A 20,528-nucleotide genomic window follows, 5' to 3' on the forward strand; every position below is an offset into this window, starting at 1 on the left:
GATACATATCCGATGTTTTGCAATGCGACTTCAGTCTGAACGGCCATGTCGCATTTCATGCGATTTTTACGTCACTGAAATGCGACAGACGTCACAATTCTGCGCTGGAGGAAATCGTGCTCTCCTTCTTCTTAATATTCTTCTTCTTATCACTTCGTTATTTAGGCTCTGAATGCACATTAACTTAAAAATTGCTGAACACGCTCTAACACGAGCAGCATCCATTTTTCCAGTCTTCTTCTGCGCATGCGGGTCACTTCAGGGCCGTATACGGTTCACACATGAGACTGATGACAGTCGCATTTAAATGTCAATGTGAACAACAGCGCAAAAAAATCAGATTTCATTAAGACCTGCAGTGTGAACTAAGCCACTGACTCTTTTCGTGAATCTTCCATGGATGTATTACGCTGTGTTTTCCATAAACTGGCAACCCAGGGTGTCAAATTGGCAATGGGCGGAGTCACACAGATCAAAAAAACACATTCCGACAAGGAACACTCACTACAAAGTAGAATGAATAACTGGCTGTAGCATTGTTTCTCAGAGAAACAAGTATGTGAGGATTTCTAAATATTTGCAAACATATTATGGTATAGCCTATATACTTTGGCACAGTCAAAAATTACAGACAGCACCTTTAAAAGGCACATTTTCAGGTTTTATTAAGGAATTATTTTAATACATTTTGGTCTCTACGTTCAGCAGCAATAATATGTCAATTAAAGTAGTCCATAATTTGTTGTTCCATATTCTTAGCATGCAATGACTGCTGAACTCGTGAACCTCAACCAGAGTTTTATGCTCTGCCAGAAATGTACTGCGGTCATCATCTGGCTTCTTTCAAGGGAATATATTCTCACCTGTGCCGTTGTCTTCATTCACCTGTTACCTTTTATTATTAGAAGCACACAAGCTTTCACAACAGTTTTGGAGATGTGTGATTTATTTATTCTGGTTTGTATACTCAACCTAGTTTTCACCCACATTCTTTCATTTCCAATTCCCTGTGCAGGGTGTGTATATAACTGGAGATATAAGTGAGGTACAATTTTTGTAGGTTTTTTTTTTTTTTTGTACTATTTCATAAGTAACACACATTTTCAACAGTCCAAATACATGATCACATTTGTAACAAGATCACAAATGTAGACATGTGGTTTAACCACCATAGCATTAAATAGATTTCAGCCTTTCAGTTTAGTGTTTTAACTATCATTTAATTCATTAGCAATGCAACATGTTTTAAACAGTATTGACATATACAGCCATCAATCCCTCTTCTGCTTTGTTTTCTGTAGCAGTGATTCCCAATCCTGGAAATGAAGCACCTATTTTGTATGCCCTCTAATCAAACACACTTGATCAACTTGACAGTTTGGTAGTAGAGACTCCAAGACCTCATAAGGTTGTCTCAGATGAGAGACATTCAAATGCACTTGTCAAAATGCACAGTCACAGACAACAGGGTAAATGGTAAACACTGAGTTTTTGAAAAGTTTGTTTGAAAACATGCTTTATTTTTGTGGTTGTGCTAGATGACACCAGTAGAGCATGAACTGCCTACCCTAGCTGTAATGTACATAGTGATGTCCTTTATACTACTGTAGTGCATACTGTGCAGTCTTACTGTAGTTGTTTTGATAAAATGTTGATACTGTATGACTGGATTTAAGACTGACCTTTTCAGATTAAAGTTAGCTCATTTATTAGTCATGGTAAGATCTCACACTGTAAATGGCAAAATTATGGCCTCTGCCTTATGCATAACATTTAATGAAACTGCATATTTTGTTGATCTGTTTGAAGGTTAGTAATATGGTAAGCATTTTGAAAAGTCACAAGTGATTTTTAATGTTAATCATGCAGCAATGTTTCTTCATGTGTTTTCGGGGAAATCATCTTAAGGTGCAGTTGCTTGAGCACAACATACAGATATCTCAGTAAAATTTTCACATAAAGTAAATAAAATATTAGATCTAAGTCAAATAATACATAAAAAAATAAATAACTTGGATGTCTTGTTTCGTTAATCCATTTACTAAAAATTAATTTGTTGATAAATGTTACTTGCTATCTGTACAAACATTTAAGATACATGCACTGCATTTGAATAATATTTCTTCCAAATGTATTTAGTGAAAATAATCTCAGCATTCATGTTCAATGGACATAACTCCAAAGTCCAGCAGAGGAAGTTTAAAATGTGACATATTTATTATGCTACATATCAGCAGTTAGTATTTGGTTATAATTGGCATTTGAAAATAAATAAATAAATAAAATAATGGAAAGACTACAACGATTAGAAATGCAGCTACAAAAGTGAATCACATGAAGTTTAGACACTCTTTGACATTTACAAATGTTTACACTTAGACAAGTATTCTTTTTCCCCCATATAACAATGGAAAGTCAGATGAAAATGCAACTGTGACTTAATGAGATGGATTAAACATGGGGTGTGAAAACTAGCAACTGTGTTGCGGCTTTTCAAAATCCCAGGGGTAAAAGCTTGAGGTGTTGGGATCAGAGCCGAATAACATCTCAGCAACACTTTGCTGAACAGAATCAGACGAACTTGAGGATACCATTTTACTGAGCTCAGAACAGAAATAGTCAATTTCAGCCAGGTTGGTGTTTTTTTTCGTCCCTTTTCCAGCACCATGTTCAGCCTCTTCAGCTTCTTGGCTTACGTTGGACACAAATGAGCCAACATCCATTGTATTAAAATCAAAAATGTTGTTTTTCATTGGGTCAAGCACTTCAGAGTCGAGAAAGCTCATTTCAGAGGTTCCCCACACCGAACCACAGTGAAATACTTGAGAGGAATCACTAGCATTTGACATTATAGAGCAAGCTTTGGATTCTCCTGAAGCATCACATCCTTCTCGGATTGGTTCAATGAGTTTTTCTTCACTACTATACGCATAACTCTCTTCATTAGATGGGCAAGAACCAAAGGGGTAACAATCATCATGTTCGGATCCACTGAGATTATCACTTAGCACGTCACAGCATATCTGCTTCTCCTCCAGATTATTTAAATCTGTGTAAACTGGTTGAGGACTTAAGAGTTGACACGTATTTATCATATAACCAGACTCACAGTTTTCCGTTTCCGAGTCAAATATCCCTGTATCGACTGATTCAGGACTAAATGGATCAGGGACGTGGATTTCAGAGTTGCTCTGCTTCCTGATTTCCAAACCTGGGCCTTGAAGATCAATGCTACATTTGGTTTTGTCAGCAGGTTCTGGACTAAATGGAATAGGAGTACCAACTTCATGATAACCAGAATCTAGTCTTGGAGCCTCATGACAGAACGAGTTAACAGTGTTAATTTCTTCTAAGTCAGATACGCCTTCGATCGGCTCAGCAGGTATGGGACTAAATGGGTCAAAATACTGGAGTTCAAGTTTACTCATGGCCAAGCCTTCAGAGGAAAAAGGTTTGTGTGGTGAACTGCTAGATTCAGGGCTGAGTTGCTCATGGGCATAAAACGGGTCAGTAGCTGATGTTTCTGTGTTACTAAACAGACAAAAGACGTCTTGAGCTGTAGAATTTGGCGGATTGCTTTCCGTGTTCATGATGGATGAATCAGGAACAGGTTCAGCTACATCTGGATTTGCCATCCATTGGTCATTCCACTCTGAGTCAAGCACACTTTGGCAAGCATTTGAATCATTAAATGTAAGATATGGAATATCTAAAACCACCTTTTCAGAATCAGGCACTGATATTTCATCATGTTTAGGAGGGTCACTGTTTGTCGCGATTTCCACCTCCAGTTCGTTCTCATCGTTAGTGATCTGGTTGCGTTGTTCTGTGTCTTCAGGATTTGGACTGGAGCATTCAAATTCATCTACATCATTAAATTCAGGGCTCAAAGAGGTGTCCTTCCAATTCATTTGGCCATTGGACTCATCTTTCTTTACATCATTGTGTTCAGGGCAAACTGGACTTTGATTATGTAGTTCAGGGCTACCGGGATCTAATCTCACAGTGAAGAAGAACATATCTCCATATTTGTAGTCGTATGCATCTAAAGCAGAAGGTTGAGAAGGAGAAATGCAAGGAGAGCTAGAGGCATCACTGTTTATATCATGCAACTGTTCACACAGAGAACCTGCACTATTATCTGGAGATAAACTCTCGAGTTCTTTGTCATTCGCAGCATTTTGTTCAGAAGTGATAATATGATGTTCAAAGGTCTTCTGGAAATCACCTGGGAGTGGATCAGGGTCACATGGACTTAGAGGAAACCCAGTATAGGACCCTGCAATGATGCTCTGCAGACCACACAGAGAGTTAGCTCTTTTAATTAAACCGGATCCAGCCTGAACGTCAACCCTGTCCTCCTCCTCTTCAGCAAAAACATTGGAATCGGCATCGATGGAATTAAACACTGTAGAACTGTGACTAGAGTCTGATTCATGGACAAACTCATCATCGAACTGAGGACTACCAGCTTCAACTGATAGATCTGGTTGCACAGCATCATGATTTCGGTCTTGTGTGGCGTTTGTCCCAAGCTCAGACCCATTATCGCTGCAAGATTTGAGACTCCTGCTTTCAGCGGACATGGACACACCACTGTCACGCTTTTCAGTGGACTGTGTGCAATCAGTATCTGGTGGCAAGTTGATGGGAGCGTTAAAAGTACCGTAGTCTTTAACGACGGATTGGAGAGGGTAGTGTACAGCTTCTGGAAGACTGTTCTCTGCAGGGATGAAGTCATCCTGACAATGCTTTTCTTCTGACATGTTAACCAAGAGAGAGTCAGAGGCAAAAGGGTCTGTGCCTTTAAACGGGTCCCTGGGTAATTGCTCTGAGAGAAAACAGCACCATATTAGCCACTGTCTTATGGATTGATTTGCTCTTTTCCTCTGTGCATTTCTGTGCTACAAACGTATACATATTTATCAGCAGCTAAGGTTTCTTCAAAGCTGTGTAACTTTTCAGTAACAAGCCATATTTTTCAATAAGCAGCTGTCTAGTGTGACAAATTTAGGTAATAATCAAACATGCTCTCATGCAGATATTCCTGTGCAGAATTGGGCTTTTCACATTTAGGGCCAAATGTACTAAACAGGGCAAATTAATGTAATAACACAATCCCATAAAAGCACCCATGCGAGTGGAAAGTTTTGCAGTTGACGAATCACCTGCGATTACGAACACAGTATTGCGTAGCTTGTCAGTGAACGACGGCTCTGTGTAATAAATGCTGCTCCATCTAAAGCATGTGATCTACTACATCTACTAATCACAGAACCGGCTTTACTGACGAGATATGCATGTTTATAGCATTCGATTAATTTCACAGCCCTACCGTAAATGAAATCACATTGCCTGATTCAGTTAAAAAAAACTCCTCCCATAAATTTTTGCATCTAAAAGGGAAACCCCTACAAATGCATATGCAAGAAGGTTATTCTGAAAAATACCTGTCCACGGATTTTCATTGCTAATGTTTCACAGTGTCTTTTGTAAATCATGACAGTAATTTTTAACGCTAAAAGAAGGTTTGCGTTGGTAAAACGTTAGTGAATCTGGCCCAAAATATTGTTCAGCTTTGTCATTGTAAACCATGGGTTAACAGAATCCAGGTTATTTTTCCATGTATCACACTGTTCAAATTATTCCCTAATCTTCAGGTTTCATAGATTCAAAATGTAAACCCCCAGGTTAACCCTGGGTTTTATTTGGATATATGCAATATCTTTTATTGGACAAACACAGCATGCGACCTGTTGAAATAATGGCAGGATTTCACAACCCAAGGTTATAACGGTTATAACTCCCTAATGTTAAATTGTTACCCTTTTTATTAAAAAAATAGTGTAGTGCTCTCACCCTAATATATAGTGACTATGGTTCTGTAACTGTGCTGTAAGTATATAAACTACTTAAATTAGCAGCTGGTAGCACTGGAAGTTAGTTTTAAAGTTGTGCATTGATGCAGTTTTAGTTATAGTTTGAAAAAAATTTGTTTCAAGAATGTATATACACCATTACAGGCAAAATAAGGTAAGGTTTAAAACAGAAAGTTACTAACCTGTTACATCAACCTTTGGAAAGTGGTCCTCTCCAAATACATCACCTGGAAATTAGTGAAAAATAAGTTGTCACATCATGTTAATGTATGAACACAATCATGCTATAACAATTACTCACCATCAGTGAAGGGGTTTGGATGGAAGAAGTCAAACTGTTTGTTTGTCGCCTGACTGGGATGAATAATCTCAAAGTCCTCCTTCTCCATGTCAGAAGATTCGGACTGTTTGAAGAGAGAAACATAAGTTATTGAGGGTCCATTTTTTGTAGGAAACTTAACACTGCATAATGACACAATGGGAACACATCAGTGGTCATGCGGTCTGTGTGTGACGCTCACACGGGTTGCCAGATGCAACAAGGAACGAGCGCAACTGACAATGTTAGGCAATGAGCTTTACACTGTAAACCGATGAGTTGTATTATCCGTGTTTAATATTCCTCTGGTCAAAGAGCGTTTCAGATGGATGCTGAGGCTTTTTAGGTTCGGTGGAATCTTTGCTGAACTTCCATGGCTATAATATGTGGCGTTTTACGGCAACTGGCAACCCGGGGTGTTGAAATACTATTGGGAATCTGGCAGTGGGCGGAGTCACACAGACCAAAACAAAAACAGACATTCCGACACAGAACACACATTTCAAAAGTAGAATAACTGGCTGTAGCATTGTTTTCTTTCTTCTTTTTTTTTTGTAGAAACAAGAATGTGAACTTAACATGTTTCCTAAATAACTGCAAACATATTATGGTATTTTATGCTTTAGTTCAGTTAAAAATGACATAAACCACCTTTAAACAAACAATGCACTTTTTAGCCAATTAACATAACTGAAAATGAATAAGCACTCTGAAGGAGTTATTAAATAGCTGTAAATAAAAATTACTGAACACATCCCACAATGCAAAACAACAGGTACATGCTCAGTCTGTTACACGGTGCATGTGTGTCCTACCTGTGGAGTGGTTGATCTGAACATAACATCCTCCTCTTTGACCTCTGTCAGTGTGATCTCAGTGAAAGACGATGAGCCACTGCTCTTCTGGAATCAGTAACACATCAACAAACTAGTAACTAGTAGCAAACTACACATTCATATGCATGATAATGTTCATACCAAGTTCTCCATTGAATACTGCATTTTATCAAGCTCCTCTACAGTGTTCTCCTGCTCAACATCATTCACTTCCTCTCCTTCCGGTTTGGACTTGATCTTCTCACTGTAGACATGATCACACTCGCTTTCTACATCATCCATGTGTTCTTCCAACTCCTGGTCCAAACCGACACAAGGAGCTTCTTCTGTCATCTCAGACATTGAACTTTCACCGGTTATGAGGCCAGCAACCAGCTCAGCCAGCTTATTTTTAACCTAGTCAAAAAAGGAAAAAAAAAAAAAAAAAAAAAACCATAACATTATGTTTACAGAGTGTGAACAAGTTTCCAGATTGCACATAGAGACAGTATTTTGGATGGGTCAATCAATCACAAGTGGTCCACCAGAAGTTGCTTGACCATTTTTGACATTCCTATTTCTCTGAGTGATTACCTTGACATATTTGTGTTGCAAATCCACCATTTTTGTACTTTATTTTACTTGTTTTCACCTCTTATGTCATGGAACAAAAACTGACCTCTAGAGCACATTACAAGCTATGCATAGGGTTAATTCAGTGAATATAGTCACTTGTCAATTTTTAAGGTTTGAAGCATCTCTTAGATTTTAGGATGAGAAAGAATGGATTTCTTTTTAATTCCCCTCATTTTGGGTTGATTATACAGTATCTGATGGGGGACCAGATAGGAAACTGTGATTTTTACAGATGCAAGTCCCATATGGCAACAGTTTGCTGTCAAATTTGAGTTTGAGCTTTCACTGGTCACACAGCTACCATATTATACAGTAATTATGTTTATATAGCTTTTGTTTGTCAGTGAGGTCTGAAACAGTGGTTCTCAACCAGGTGCTGGTGACCACTCTGATGTAAAAGATATGTTATTTTAAGAGAATTATTATCTTTCTAAACACAGCGCTGCACAGAAATCAGTCATTTATTAAATAAATCTGAGGTTATCACACATGTGACTAAGAATGTTACATGAAAGGAACCATAAAAACACGTTTTTTTAAAAATAATATGTTACAATAGCAAACTAGTTGTTGATATCCAAACTAGCATTAAGAATTTTGACCGGTATTAAAAATAAACTACTGAAATGTTGGTATTGTGACATTTAATGCATATTTTTTGTTTTTGTAAATTTGTAGCAAGTTTTTATGGATTTCCATGGATTCTCACTCCTAAAGACTATGCTTTCATTTTAGATCCACAGGGATGTAGTATAGCTAGACTTTCTATACAACTAAATAAAAAGCTACACTTACATTTATTAAACTGTACACCAAACTATAAGTTCAATTAGTACATTCATTAATTATGGAAAGTCAATATTTTTGATATGCCATCTAAAACCACTTATAACCTTTTTGAAATTGGTTTCACCTATTTTAATTGGATAATAAAATAAAAACTAGTTACCAATTAGAAGCCAATGCAATGTTTGCACTTTTAATTTAAAGCTTTCACCTCCTCAAAAGATCAGAAATATCACGAAACATTTTGGGTGAACTGGTACCAAAAATATGCAAGGAGAAAAAGAGGAAGGTGACTGAACTGTGACCTGTATAATCTCCTCGAATAAGTCCTGCAGCGGAGTGACCCGTAGATGCAGGCTTTCTGCGTGTGCTTTGGCGTAAGCCACTTCCCGCTGGAGCTGCAGGAGGTCTTCGGCCGCGGCACACAGCTCCATATCATACTGCTGCACTGTCTGCTCCAGCTCCTGCTGCTCTTCCTGCAGAGACTGCAGCTGCACACAAACACACACACAGATGGTATCACCCAAATATTAGGCTATATGCTGTTCACTCTGGTGCACAGAGTAAAATATACCCCACAGGGTTCCTATGGGGTTTGGAAAAGTATGGAATTTGATTTAAGTATTTTCCAGGTCTGGAAAAGCATGGAAAAAAGAAAGCAGAGTAAAAGTATTTGTGTTTCCAGACTTTTGCCTCTATTTTTTTATAATAGAAAATTAAGAATTTATTGAAAATAAATTTATTGTACAATAAGTCAAAGTCAAAATACGACTGAATGAATTTAAGGTGCACTTTTTCATTATGCAAAATTGCAGGTTATAAGCATTTTGGGTTTATTCTCACAATATTCTTAGCACTGTATTACATAGCCTTAAGGAACTTTGCAAAAAAAAAATATACAGACTTTTATGTGTGCACGAAAAACTTAGCATATAGGACGATGCACACTGAGCCACCTATTGTGCCATCAGCCCATTTAGCGGTGTGGTTTCTTGGCCTCCACAAAGTATGCGTTAAAGAGACCTAAGGCTTTGAAATATGGCATGCTGTCCTAACAAAAGCCAAATTTTAAACACTTTTTTACAATACCTGTCTTTTTTATAAACCCTTGAACTTGGCAAATTTTATGCCATCAGCCCATTTCGTGTCATGGTTTGCGTGCCACCACAGAGGATGTGTTAAATTGGACATTAGGCCTTGATATTAGAGGTACTACCATGAGAAAAGCCACATTTTGAGCAAATAGATGTGTTAATTCATGTGCATCCATGCTCTTGTTTTATTCATAGTAAGATGGCAGTGATGCACAAAGGAAGTAGGTTATATAAAACTAGAAATTGGAATGCGTAAGCATACAAAAAATTCCCTTACGCATGTGAATAGTTTCTCGAGGGCACAAAAATGTTTCTTGTGTACATGTTTTTTAGGGGCTCTGTATGTTGTCACTTCAAGAAAATCAATGAATACAAAAACTGAGAAAATAAAAATATTTACAGATGACTCTACTATATACCAAATATAAAGCGGAAAATGTTAAATAATGGTCTAAAAATCTACTGAGAGGTTTGGAAATTTGAGTCTGGAAAAGTATGAAATTTTGAAATGGAAAAGGTGTAGGAACCCAAACAAATATGGTACTTCTCGTTCACAGTAATTAAAAAAAAAAACAATTTAAAGATTAAATCTTAAAAGATAAGATTAAAAGTGATTGCGTAACTGCCCAGTAGTAGGCGATATGCATCAAGAATATAAACAAAATTAAAAATGTTAAACCATTAAACAAAAGAAGAAGAAAGAAGTATGGCACGCATGGTGAATATTGGATTCGGCGTTCTGTTGAGAATATCTTTGTGAAGATTTACCAACATTCAAAGCAGCGAGAGCCTCTTTTAACTGTCTGTCTGTCTGCACCAATTTGGCCATTATCTGGCTTTATGTGAGACAATTTAAGATTCTTTTTTTGGCTTTTTACTTAAGACAGTGTGTAGAGTGTGAACAGGTAGCAAAGTGGGTACAACTGATGCATGAGTCTGAATCCAATAAGCTTGCCATGTAAGTGAAAATCACTCTGTAGCATCTTTTGCATGTCTAACTTCGATGTAGTATCTACAGTAGTGGTCGACCGATACTGGTTTTTTGACAGCCGATGCCAATATCCTGGAAAGCAGGGTGGCTGATGGATGATATAAAGCTGATACTATTTTATTTATTTTAATATTTAAGAAATCTGAAATCATTTGAAAATGGATTAAAAAATAAACATAAAATAAACACACACATACTTTAGATGACAAAGTATTTTTCACAAATAAATAAATATTCAATAAAAATACAATTAAAAGGGAAGTAAACACTGTAACCAACAGTCAACTTCTATCCGTATTAGACAGAACGATGAGGGAGAATGTGATAGCTGTGTGCTCAGGCGCTGCCGCTCTCAGCGCCGTCAAAATAAAAGTTCCACCTCGAAAAAAACTTATCGGCCGATATCTGAAAATGCCAAATATCGGCCGATGTATCGGCCTTGGCGATATATTGGTCAACCACTAATCTACAGACAAAAAACTTGATATGGTCAGATATGATCTTTCTTGCAACTGAGTTAGCATCTGTAACCCAATACTTGTGACGAAGCTTAGAGGGCATCTGATGTCTACCACCAAATGTTCACACATGTCTTCAAGTAGAAGATATGGTAATAAGATGAATTATTTAGCCTTATAGGCATTGCTGACTTATTAACTCTTCTTCCCACCCTTAGCAGTCCATTGTCTAATACGTGATCCAACCTGTAGACAATCCTATCCTTTTTGACTACTCAACTTCAATCGTTGAACACAATTATTACCTCTTGGAACTGTTGATTGAAAGAAACTATGGCCGTCTGAGCCTCAGACTTATCTTTTACAATCTAATATGGTTCTTGTTCCTCCAGGGAGGCTTCAAACTCCTTTAGTTTTGCATCTGTAGTAGATACAACAATGTTGTTAGTCCATTGAAAAACCAGTATCTCCTTCCGTTTATGGCTCCATCAATACTGTCATCTGCTTCAAGTACCAAGCAACTGCAGCTCTCATCTACTTCCGTTCTGAGAAGTAATTGATATGCCGACTAATGGCTTTCTGGGGAATATGGGGGATGTGTGTCAGCTTTCACACAAACCACTGAAGACACAAAGCTCTCTTAACTGGCAATCATCTTACACTGCATGCAGCTGCTTTATGACGATCATGATGCAGAACGACTGACTGTGTGATGAAGCCTACTAGAATGCAGTTTGATGCCCCTAAAATACAAGATATGATGTCCTTCTATCCATTTTTGTTTTATATTTATATCAAATTATATAGTTTAGCAATATCATACGAGAAGGAGTGCTTTTTCCTGAATATCTGCACAGTTGCAAATGTGATACTGATTTTATGCAAGTTAACATTGTGTTACATTTTAAACTCAATATTGTCAGTATTGTCTGTTTTTGCTCAAATTTGCCAAGAATATAGTTCAATCAAAGCCACAGCAGAACTGTTGTGTAACTGCCACCAACTGGCAGTTTCAGTTTCATATTTAAATCTGTTAATGTCCATTTAAAACTGATTGATTTAAAAGCATTATTTTTGCAATTCTAATTGGGAGTGTAAATGCACTCATGCCACCTCTGAAGAGTCTGTGTAAATATACCTAAACGACACTTCAAATGCTTCAAATTATTTTGAAAATAATGTTATGGCCATGTTGTAGTATTAAAACTTTATGTATAATAGGCCTAAGTTCTATTCTTAATCAAAATATTTCTTTCTAAAGCTATGTTTTGTAATGTCTATTCAATGCTTTTTTTTTATTTTACACAATAATCTTTTGGTTGGTAAATTCTTAGTTGTTGAATTAGTTGAATTAATCAACACATCATATAATTACCGTAATTCGATTAAAAACTGTAATTGCTTGACAGATTCAGAGTCCTAGATTCAAAGCATAAAAGCACAGCTTGAAGAAGACAAAGCTCTTCAAATATGATCAAGGAAATGAAGGAAAACCATCGATTCACTTTTTCTCCTGAGCATGAGTCTGGCTATTGATCACTGTCTCTTGTGTTACCCGTCAATGCGTCCAGCCAATGAATTAGACACCAAAGTAATATCTAATAACCTACTACTCATCCCCATCCCTATACTGCCACCCAATAGTCAATAACAGCACTGCAACAAATTAATATGCTTCACTGAGAAAAACAAAACAAAAAAACATGGTTACTACAGTCACCTATAATGGTGTGTTACTATAGGAAAAATATGGCTAATTTCGGTAACACTTCATTTTAAAGACCAACTTTCATTATTAACATTTACATTACATTTACATTTACATTTAGTCATTCAGCAGACGCTTTTATCCAAAGCGACTTACAAATGAGGACAATGGAAGCAATCAAAATCAACAAAAGAGCAATGATATGCAAGTGCTATAACAAGTCTCAGTTAGCCTAACGTAGTACACTTATGTTTTGTTTTTTAAATTATATAATAAATAAAAAGAAAACAGATAGAATAGGAAAAAAAGAGCCAGCTAGTGTTTGAGGCCTTTTATTTATTAACAAGTTGCTTATTTGCATGCATATTACTAGCATATTGGCTGTTTATTAGTACTTATAAAGCAAATTAATGCCTTACTCTGCATGACCATATTTTAAATCCTTTATTCCTTCCCCATTCAAGTAAAAAAAAAAAAGATGATGAATTAGTTGACCTCATAAACTAGTCGGCTGTTTAAGCTTCATGGTCCATTTAGCCCTTTATATTAGATGCCATAACTCCACATTTCTGCTGCAAAAATAATCTTTCTTCTTCTACTACTTCTCCATCAGACTAACTAAATGAAGTTCCTAAACGTAAGTTAGGCAAGGCAAGTTTATTTATATAGCACATTTCATACAAAATGGTAATTCAAAGTTCTTTACATAAAAGGAAGTAAAATAATCATAAAAAATAATATATATATATTTTTTAAATGATTTAGAAATTGATTTAAAATGAATTTAAAAAGAATTTTAAAGAAAATGATAATACACAGTGCAGTCAGTTGGGACGTAGCACAGTGCTCATTCAACAAATGCACAGCTAAACAGATGAGTTTTGAGTCTGGATTTAAATGTGGCTAATGTTTTAGCACATCTGATCTCTTCTGGAAGCTGGTTCCAACTGCGGGCGGCATAATAGTTAAAAGCGGACTCCCCTTGTTTTGTGTGAACCTGTTAGGTTTATATTCAGTGAGCATATCTGCAATGTATTTAGGTCCTAGGCCATTGAATGATTTATAAACGAGTAAAAGTACTTTAAAATCAATCCTAAATGTAACTGGAAGCCAGTGTAAGGACCTGAGGACTGGTGTGATATGCTAAAGTTTTCTGGTTCTTGTCAGAATTCTGAATTAGGGAGGAGCGAGCCCATCTAATCTTTCAATCAATAGCCAGAGTATATACAGTAAGTAGCTGCTTATCTCTCTCCGGTTTCAGCTGTTCTAGCATCCCTCCACCTCCCCAATCTCCACCTTCATCTTAGGTACCTTGCCCTTTGTAATCATCTTATACCAAGTCTCTGTGGGGGGTATATTAGAGCTTGAGTTGAAGCTGCTTCATCGAGCCCCTCATCAGTGGACAGCAAGCCAAATAAGTTTAAACCTAATTTTCTAAAGATTATATGGGCAAACTAACTTGTTAACCTCAAATTATTCAGTCAATTTCTGTTCTTCATATCATCATCTTTCTCTTGTGATGATTCTAAGATGCTGGTGTGAGGTGAGCATGTGTGTGTGAACAATTTTATGTTGTGTTCTGGAAATGCTTTCCTCAGCCTGTTTCTGTTTATCTCTGTTTCTTCGATAGCCTGTAGAACATCTGCAACACTAGGATTTATTTTATACTGGGATATTTTCATTGATTTGCTATTGCCATGTTCTTTCATCTCACTTGGTTTGCCTTGTGTTTCATTTTCCTTTTTTTTTCAACTCATTTCTGTAACATTGTGCACTTTAGCAGAATATGAACAGTGCATTAATTAAGTTATTCACCTGTGAACACACTGCTGTTTCCTGCTGAATGCAGTGCTGTTTGTAAGCTATTAGAGACCCACAACATTTAGAAAAGCGTATCAATTGTACAAGCAATTATCAGTCAACGTTATAGCTTAAGCAAACTTGGAATCTCTGTAACAGAGGAAACATTAACATAAAAGACCCAGACTAAGCAGCTATTTCAACTAATTTCTTGGCATTTCAAGACTAGACTGCTGCAGTGCTCTTTTGGCTGGCCGTCCCGCCAGCATGACTTTGCCGATGATTAAGAAAGCAGCCTTGAATTCAATCAGACAAATAGAGCTGGCAACCGAATCCAAGGCTTTGACACTGGCAATAGAAATATATCACCATTTGATTAACCTGGAACAACAGCAAAAGTCCTGCTGCAGAAATCTTTGGTATCTTAAGCTTGCTTACCACTTCCCTCTCCTGTTTCTGGAGGTCATAGATCATCTTCAGTTCTTCCTTCAGCTGCGTCTTCCTGTCCTCCAGCATCTCCACGGTCTCCTGCGTGTCACGGCACAAGGCCTTGACCGTCTGAAGGGTCTCCTGTTCCATATGCACCTCATCCTGCAGACCCTGAGGATACATTCATAAGCATATGTTAACTTGATGTTCTTGCAGCTCTTTGCAAACTTAAATCAAATTTAATGGTTGCACTTTATTTTACGGTACATGTACTTACAGTGTACCTTCATGGGGTAGGGTTAGGTTTAGGGGTAGGTTCAGGGTTAGTACTTAGTTATTACCTAGTTATTGTAATTACTATAATAAGTAAAAGTATTTACATGAGGAACAGGGCTGTAAAATAAAGTGCTACCAATTTAACTAAAACTTGGATGCACCCAGAGTCTTGTTCAAAACCAGCTGATACTTTTCCTCGTCAGACCTGGCTGAAAAGTGCTATGCAAACCAGTCTGAGCTGTTGTGCAACCCATTTGAATTTGGCACAATTTTATTTCAAGTGGACTGTCTCCCGCTGTTTTAAATGCACAAACAGTTTTTGGGAACCTGAGATTTCAGAATTTGTTGATAAATAAAAAGTTTAAAAGAACAGCATTTATTAAAATAGAAATCCTTTTTAACAAATACACGACCGTTCAAAAGTTTGGGGTCAGTACATTTTTTTTTTCTTTCTTTTTTCGAAAGAAATTAATACTTTTATTCAGCAAGGATGTGTTAAATTCAGATTGATAAAAGTGATAGTCAAGACTCGTAATGTTAGAAAAGATTTATATTTTGAATAAATGCTTTTTATTCATCAAAGAATCTTGAAAAAAGTATCAGTTTTACAAAGTATCATAGTTTTACAAATTTAGCTTTACATCACAGGATTTTTTTTTATTTTAAAGTACATTAAAATAGAAAAACGTTATTTTAAATTGCAAATTATATTATATTATATTTTTTTTCTGTATTTTTGATCAAATAAATGCAGCCTTGATGAGCAAAAGAGACTTGATCCCAAACCTTTGAACAGTAGTGTATATAAACTGATTTTTCAAATATATTTTGATAATAATATGCTTTATTAGTATATATTTAAAATTTGTTTAAACACTAAAACTCTTCTAAATTCTATGATGTAACGGTGTGTTTCTTTATTGAACTGAGGGCTTCAGACAGTGACGGGGAGAAAAATGGGCTTTTACTGCCAAACAAACAAACAAAACCACAATCAAACCACACCATTAGGGAGTGATGGGTGCTTTTGAAGCACTGCAGATTGCAAATTCAGTTGTGTTTCATATTTAAAAGACTCATTATTTCTGTAAGTTTCACCATTTACTGTAACGATAGGAGGTTTAGGTCATTTTACTATCTCTCTGGCTTGATCTTGTTCAGCAAAATGAATGCATCTTTATTCAAGTCATTTTAAAGTTAAAATGTTATTTTTAATAGCCAAATTCATCATACACAATCCCAGTCACAATTTCTGTTCACACCAGATTATAAAATCACTATGATGCAGCCAAAGAAACACAAATGATTAGATCACATCCTCGAGGCTTTCCTTCATTTGTCACGTGACACAATGAATAACCTGTTCATGAGCGGCCCATCATTAGTTTACACAAAGCATGGTGGGGCGTCATGATCCTGTCAATAATGACTAGAAATAAATTCACTCGCAGTAATCGCAGTAAAGTTGTATGCAGAAGAAAATTATTTGTAATCATAGTCTGAGTGCTGCAGACATGACGTCAAAACCTGGAAGACCAATTCACCAAACCCTCGAGATGGCTTTTTATAATGGAGTTTCAATTTATGAGTAAACCAAGGTCTGTGGTAAATTCAAATTGACAATACTTGAATGTTTTGCTCTACAATGTAAATACATTTGTCTTTTGTCTGATTTTCATTCACTTTTTTGCTTCAAATCAAAGTTTGTAATGTTGTGATTCTCCTTGTAGCTGGTTGGGTTGGTTAATGGCTTATAATGCTTAAATACTTTTTTTTTTTAAATTGCGATGAGAAAAATGAATGGAAAAAGTGTTGGGTACTAATAGACATGTACTAGATTTATACATACAGTATCTCACAAAAGTAAGTAAACCCCTAACATTTCGGCAATCATTTTAGTATATCTTTTCAAGTGACAATACTATAGAAATGAAACTTATATATTTTAGAGTAGTCAATGTGCAATAGCTCAACATACAGCCATTATTGTCAAAAAAGATGGCAACAAAAGTGAGTACACCCTACGTGATAACATCTATACGTCGTTTAACCATGCAAAGCCACATGTCCTATTCATCATGTTCATGTTTTTTTCTGCTTGACAGGACTATACAAATGTGTGTATCTTATATTACAGCAGTTAAAATTTGGTGATTTGAGTACAATTCTCTCATACTGACCACTGGATTTTCAACATGGCACCTCATGACAAAGAACTCTCTGAGGATTTGAGAATTAGAATTGTTGCTCTCCACAAAGATGGCCGAGGCTATAAGAAGATCAGTAACAACCTAAAACTGAGTTACACTACAGTGGCCAGTGACATACAGAGGTTTTCCAAGACTGGTTCCACTCGGAACAGGCCTCGCAAGTGTCGATCAAAGAAGTTAGGTCCTCATGCTGCGCATCATGCAGAAGCTGGCTTCAAAAAACAGATGCATGAGTGCTGCCAGCATTGCTTTAGAAATTGCAGAAGTGGATGGCCAGCTTGTCAGTGCTCAGACCATACGCCGCACACTGCAACAAGTCGGTTTGCATGGCCGTCATCCCAGAAGGAAGCCTCTTCTGAAGCTGGCTTAGAAAAAGCCTGCAAACAGTTTGCTGAATACAATCTGTCCAAGAGCATGAATTACTAGAACCATGTCATGTGGTCTGAGTCTAAGGTAAACTTGTAAGCGTCAGATGGTGTCCAGCATGTGTGGTGATGCCCTGGTGAGGAGTACCAAGAAAATTGTATCTTGCCTACAGTCAAGCATGGTGGCGGTAGCTTCATGGTCTGGGGCTGCATGAGTGCTGCTGGTACTGAGGAGCTGAGGTTCATTGAGGGAAACATGGATTCCAACATGTACTGTGATATTCTGAAGCAGAATATGATGCCCTCCCTTCAGAAACTGGGCCGAACGGTTTTTCCAACATGATAACGACCCCAAACACACCGCAAGATGACAACTGCCTTGCTGATGAAGCTGAAGGTGAAGGTGATGGAGTGGCCAAGTATGTCTCCAGACCTGAACCCTATGGAGCACATGTGGGGCATTCACCATGTGTCTAACATCCAACAGCTCCAACAACCTGTGCAGCTCTGCTGAACTCCAAGCCCAGGAGGATTAAGGCAGTGCTAGATAACAACGGTGCCCCTACAAAATATTGACACTTTGGACACAGTTTTGACATGTTCACTTAGGGTGTATTCATTTTTGTTGGTGCTAAAGGTCCCCATCTAAACTCAGTAGCTTGTTAGAATAATTGGCATGACAATAAATACAGATGGCTGACAGCAAAGTTCTGTTCAAATGGTTAAAAGACCTCAGTCAGTGTAGCAGCATATTACATTTTTTTTACAGGGATAAAAGTGAGGCTGTGAGGGACAGTGTGTGTCACTGTAAAGACTGTAAGTCTGTCCCTCACAGCCTTGTTTTCATCCATGTTAAATTCTGTATGGCATCTAACCGTGTTGAGATAATGGGTGTATGTCTTAGACATAATCATCATATTTTTTTAAAGAAACCAGAATTGTTGTTTTGTATTTAGTGACAGTACTGTAATGCCATATTAAATTAAGGGATCTCTGGCAATGTAAGAAACTTTCAAAACCTTTATTTTGTTTAAATACATTTTTTCGTATTAATTCATTATGTGTTTTTTCCCCCCCATATTAACTCACATCTTACTCAAAACATATTTTAGGTAAAATATAAAAAAAATATATATATATATATATATATATATATATATATATTACCCCTAGTCAGGAGCAAACTGCATTCTTACCCCCAGATTGTTTTTTTTTATTTATTTTATTATTATTTTTTTTTATTATTATTATTTTTTTTTTGAACAATTCGTGCACTATGGGAGGAGTACAAAAGCTCATTTTCTAGGTGCCTTTAGCCTCATTGTACCATGCAATTACTTTTACATCTATTATCTCTATGCTATCACACATGTTGCTGATCTTCAACACACAGACACACACACACACACGCGCGCGCATAAACCGTGTTTTGAGAAAACCATATCACGAATAACAAAAGTAGGCTATAGAAACATAAGGACATGTCACACCAAACACGAGGCAACAAATCAAAACAAATTGAGACACATAACCTATTCACTCCAAGAATGAAAGGAACATGGGCTGAAAAATCACTAGATAGGCTACAGTGTGACACACACGGTGTTCACACGCAGCGAAAGGTAACACGACGTTCTGCTTTGATTGAAAAAAAAAAAAATACTAGCGCTCATCGGTGCGGCCAGTTTTTCAGTGTCTGTGCATATGAACAAGCGTAGAAATTAACACAGTACCTTGATTGCATTAACATCTGAAGTGTTGACCTGAGCCTCAAGCTCCGTGTCCCTGAAACAGCACAAAACGTAAAGAAAATATATCACGTATAGGCTATCTCAAAATGATGCAAACCGAAATGTCAATACTTCTGCAAGATTTCAGCACGATTCTCTCATTTAAGCGCATGCAAACACGAGATTAGGCTACTGCAGAAATGTGTAGAGTGAAATTACGCAACCCATGTGTCAGATGATGACAGGATGATGAATCACACCTCTACAGCGCATGCAAATATTATGGCATTGCTTCCGCGCATGAATAACCTCGACGCGAAAGGTGATGATGATTTTTGAAGGATGTCGGTTAAATGGCATTATGGCATGCAGCTACTTAGATGCGTAAAGATAAGGCGGCGCGCGTTTGTGTACCTGGCAGCGGCTGCAGCGCGCGCTCGTGCCGGCCGCAGACAGTCCAGAATAAAGCGCAGCATATTCATGCGTGACACACGACACGAGCGAGTTAACGCACAGCCTTCAGAATGTTGTCCCACTCTCTGTGAAATGCATGCTGTCAAATAAAGATGCGCGAAAGAGACGTTCTCCTTGAGTCGCTCTCCGCTCTCCTTCTGCGGCGGGAGTCACGTGATCACGGACACTGAACCAGAACCGGCCCCACGGTCCTCGAGGAAGAAACCGGCTCAACACACCGCCTGTGGTCAATAATGCATATGCATAGCCTATGTGCGGTTGCAGTTGGAAAGATGCAAACTTCATTCCCAGATGCTCAAGAATACCAACAGTGTCGGTTAATGAGACACAGCCTGACTCATTCAGTGAAGCGGTATATAGGATCTGCCTGGTGGGGTTTACTGTAGCCTATAATGTTTCTTCAGGACAGTTTATTTGCTGACCGCTGGAAGTCGATCTTGGACAGCAGGGCATCTTACTGTATTACAGCTTTTTTCAGCTGCTTACACGCATTTTCAAAACGTTGCCTCTTTTTTTTCCAAAACTTTACACACAAATCCAAGAATTGCACACACAAAA

The 20,528-nt window shown here is 37.4% G+C and overlaps 1 protein-coding gene across 3 annotated transcripts; it reads right to left on the reverse strand.

Annotated features, from left to right (window-relative positions):
- Nucleotides 1–1,199: 1,199 nt before the first annotated feature.
- Nucleotides 1,200–20,164, reverse strand: si:ch73-140j24.4 (uncharacterized). Of its 3 annotated transcripts, none has more exons than XM_058796598.1 (9): nucleotides 19,911–20,164; nucleotides 19,500–19,551; nucleotides 14,925–15,086; nucleotides 8,741–8,926; nucleotides 7,176–7,430; nucleotides 7,014–7,100; nucleotides 6,181–6,283; nucleotides 6,062–6,106; nucleotides 1,200–4,831 (listed from the first exon to the last, which is right to left on the reverse strand). In XM_058796598.1, exons 1-9 carry the CDS (start codon nucleotides 19,976–19,978, stop codon nucleotides 2,472–2,474), a joined length of 3,318 nt encoding a protein of 1,105 aa, XP_058652581.1. In that variant the 5' UTR covers nucleotides 19,979–20,164; the 3' UTR covers nucleotides 1,200–2,471. The 3 variants fall into 3 exon arrangements, with proteins under 3 accessions (XP_058652581.1, XP_058652572.1, XP_058652588.1); XM_058796589.1 differs by having other exon boundaries at nucleotides 8,735–8,926; XM_058796605.1 differs by lacking the exon at nucleotides 19,500–19,551 and having other exon boundaries at nucleotides 8,735–8,926.
- Nucleotides 20,165–20,528: the final 364 nt, after the last annotated feature.

The sequence above is a fragment of the Onychostoma macrolepis genome, chromosome 02 (genome assembly GCF_012432095.1).
Source record: "Onychostoma macrolepis isolate SWU-2019 chromosome 02, ASM1243209v1, whole genome shotgun sequence".
Lineage (NCBI taxonomy): Eukaryota > Metazoa > Chordata > Actinopteri > Cypriniformes > Cyprinidae > Onychostoma > Onychostoma macrolepis.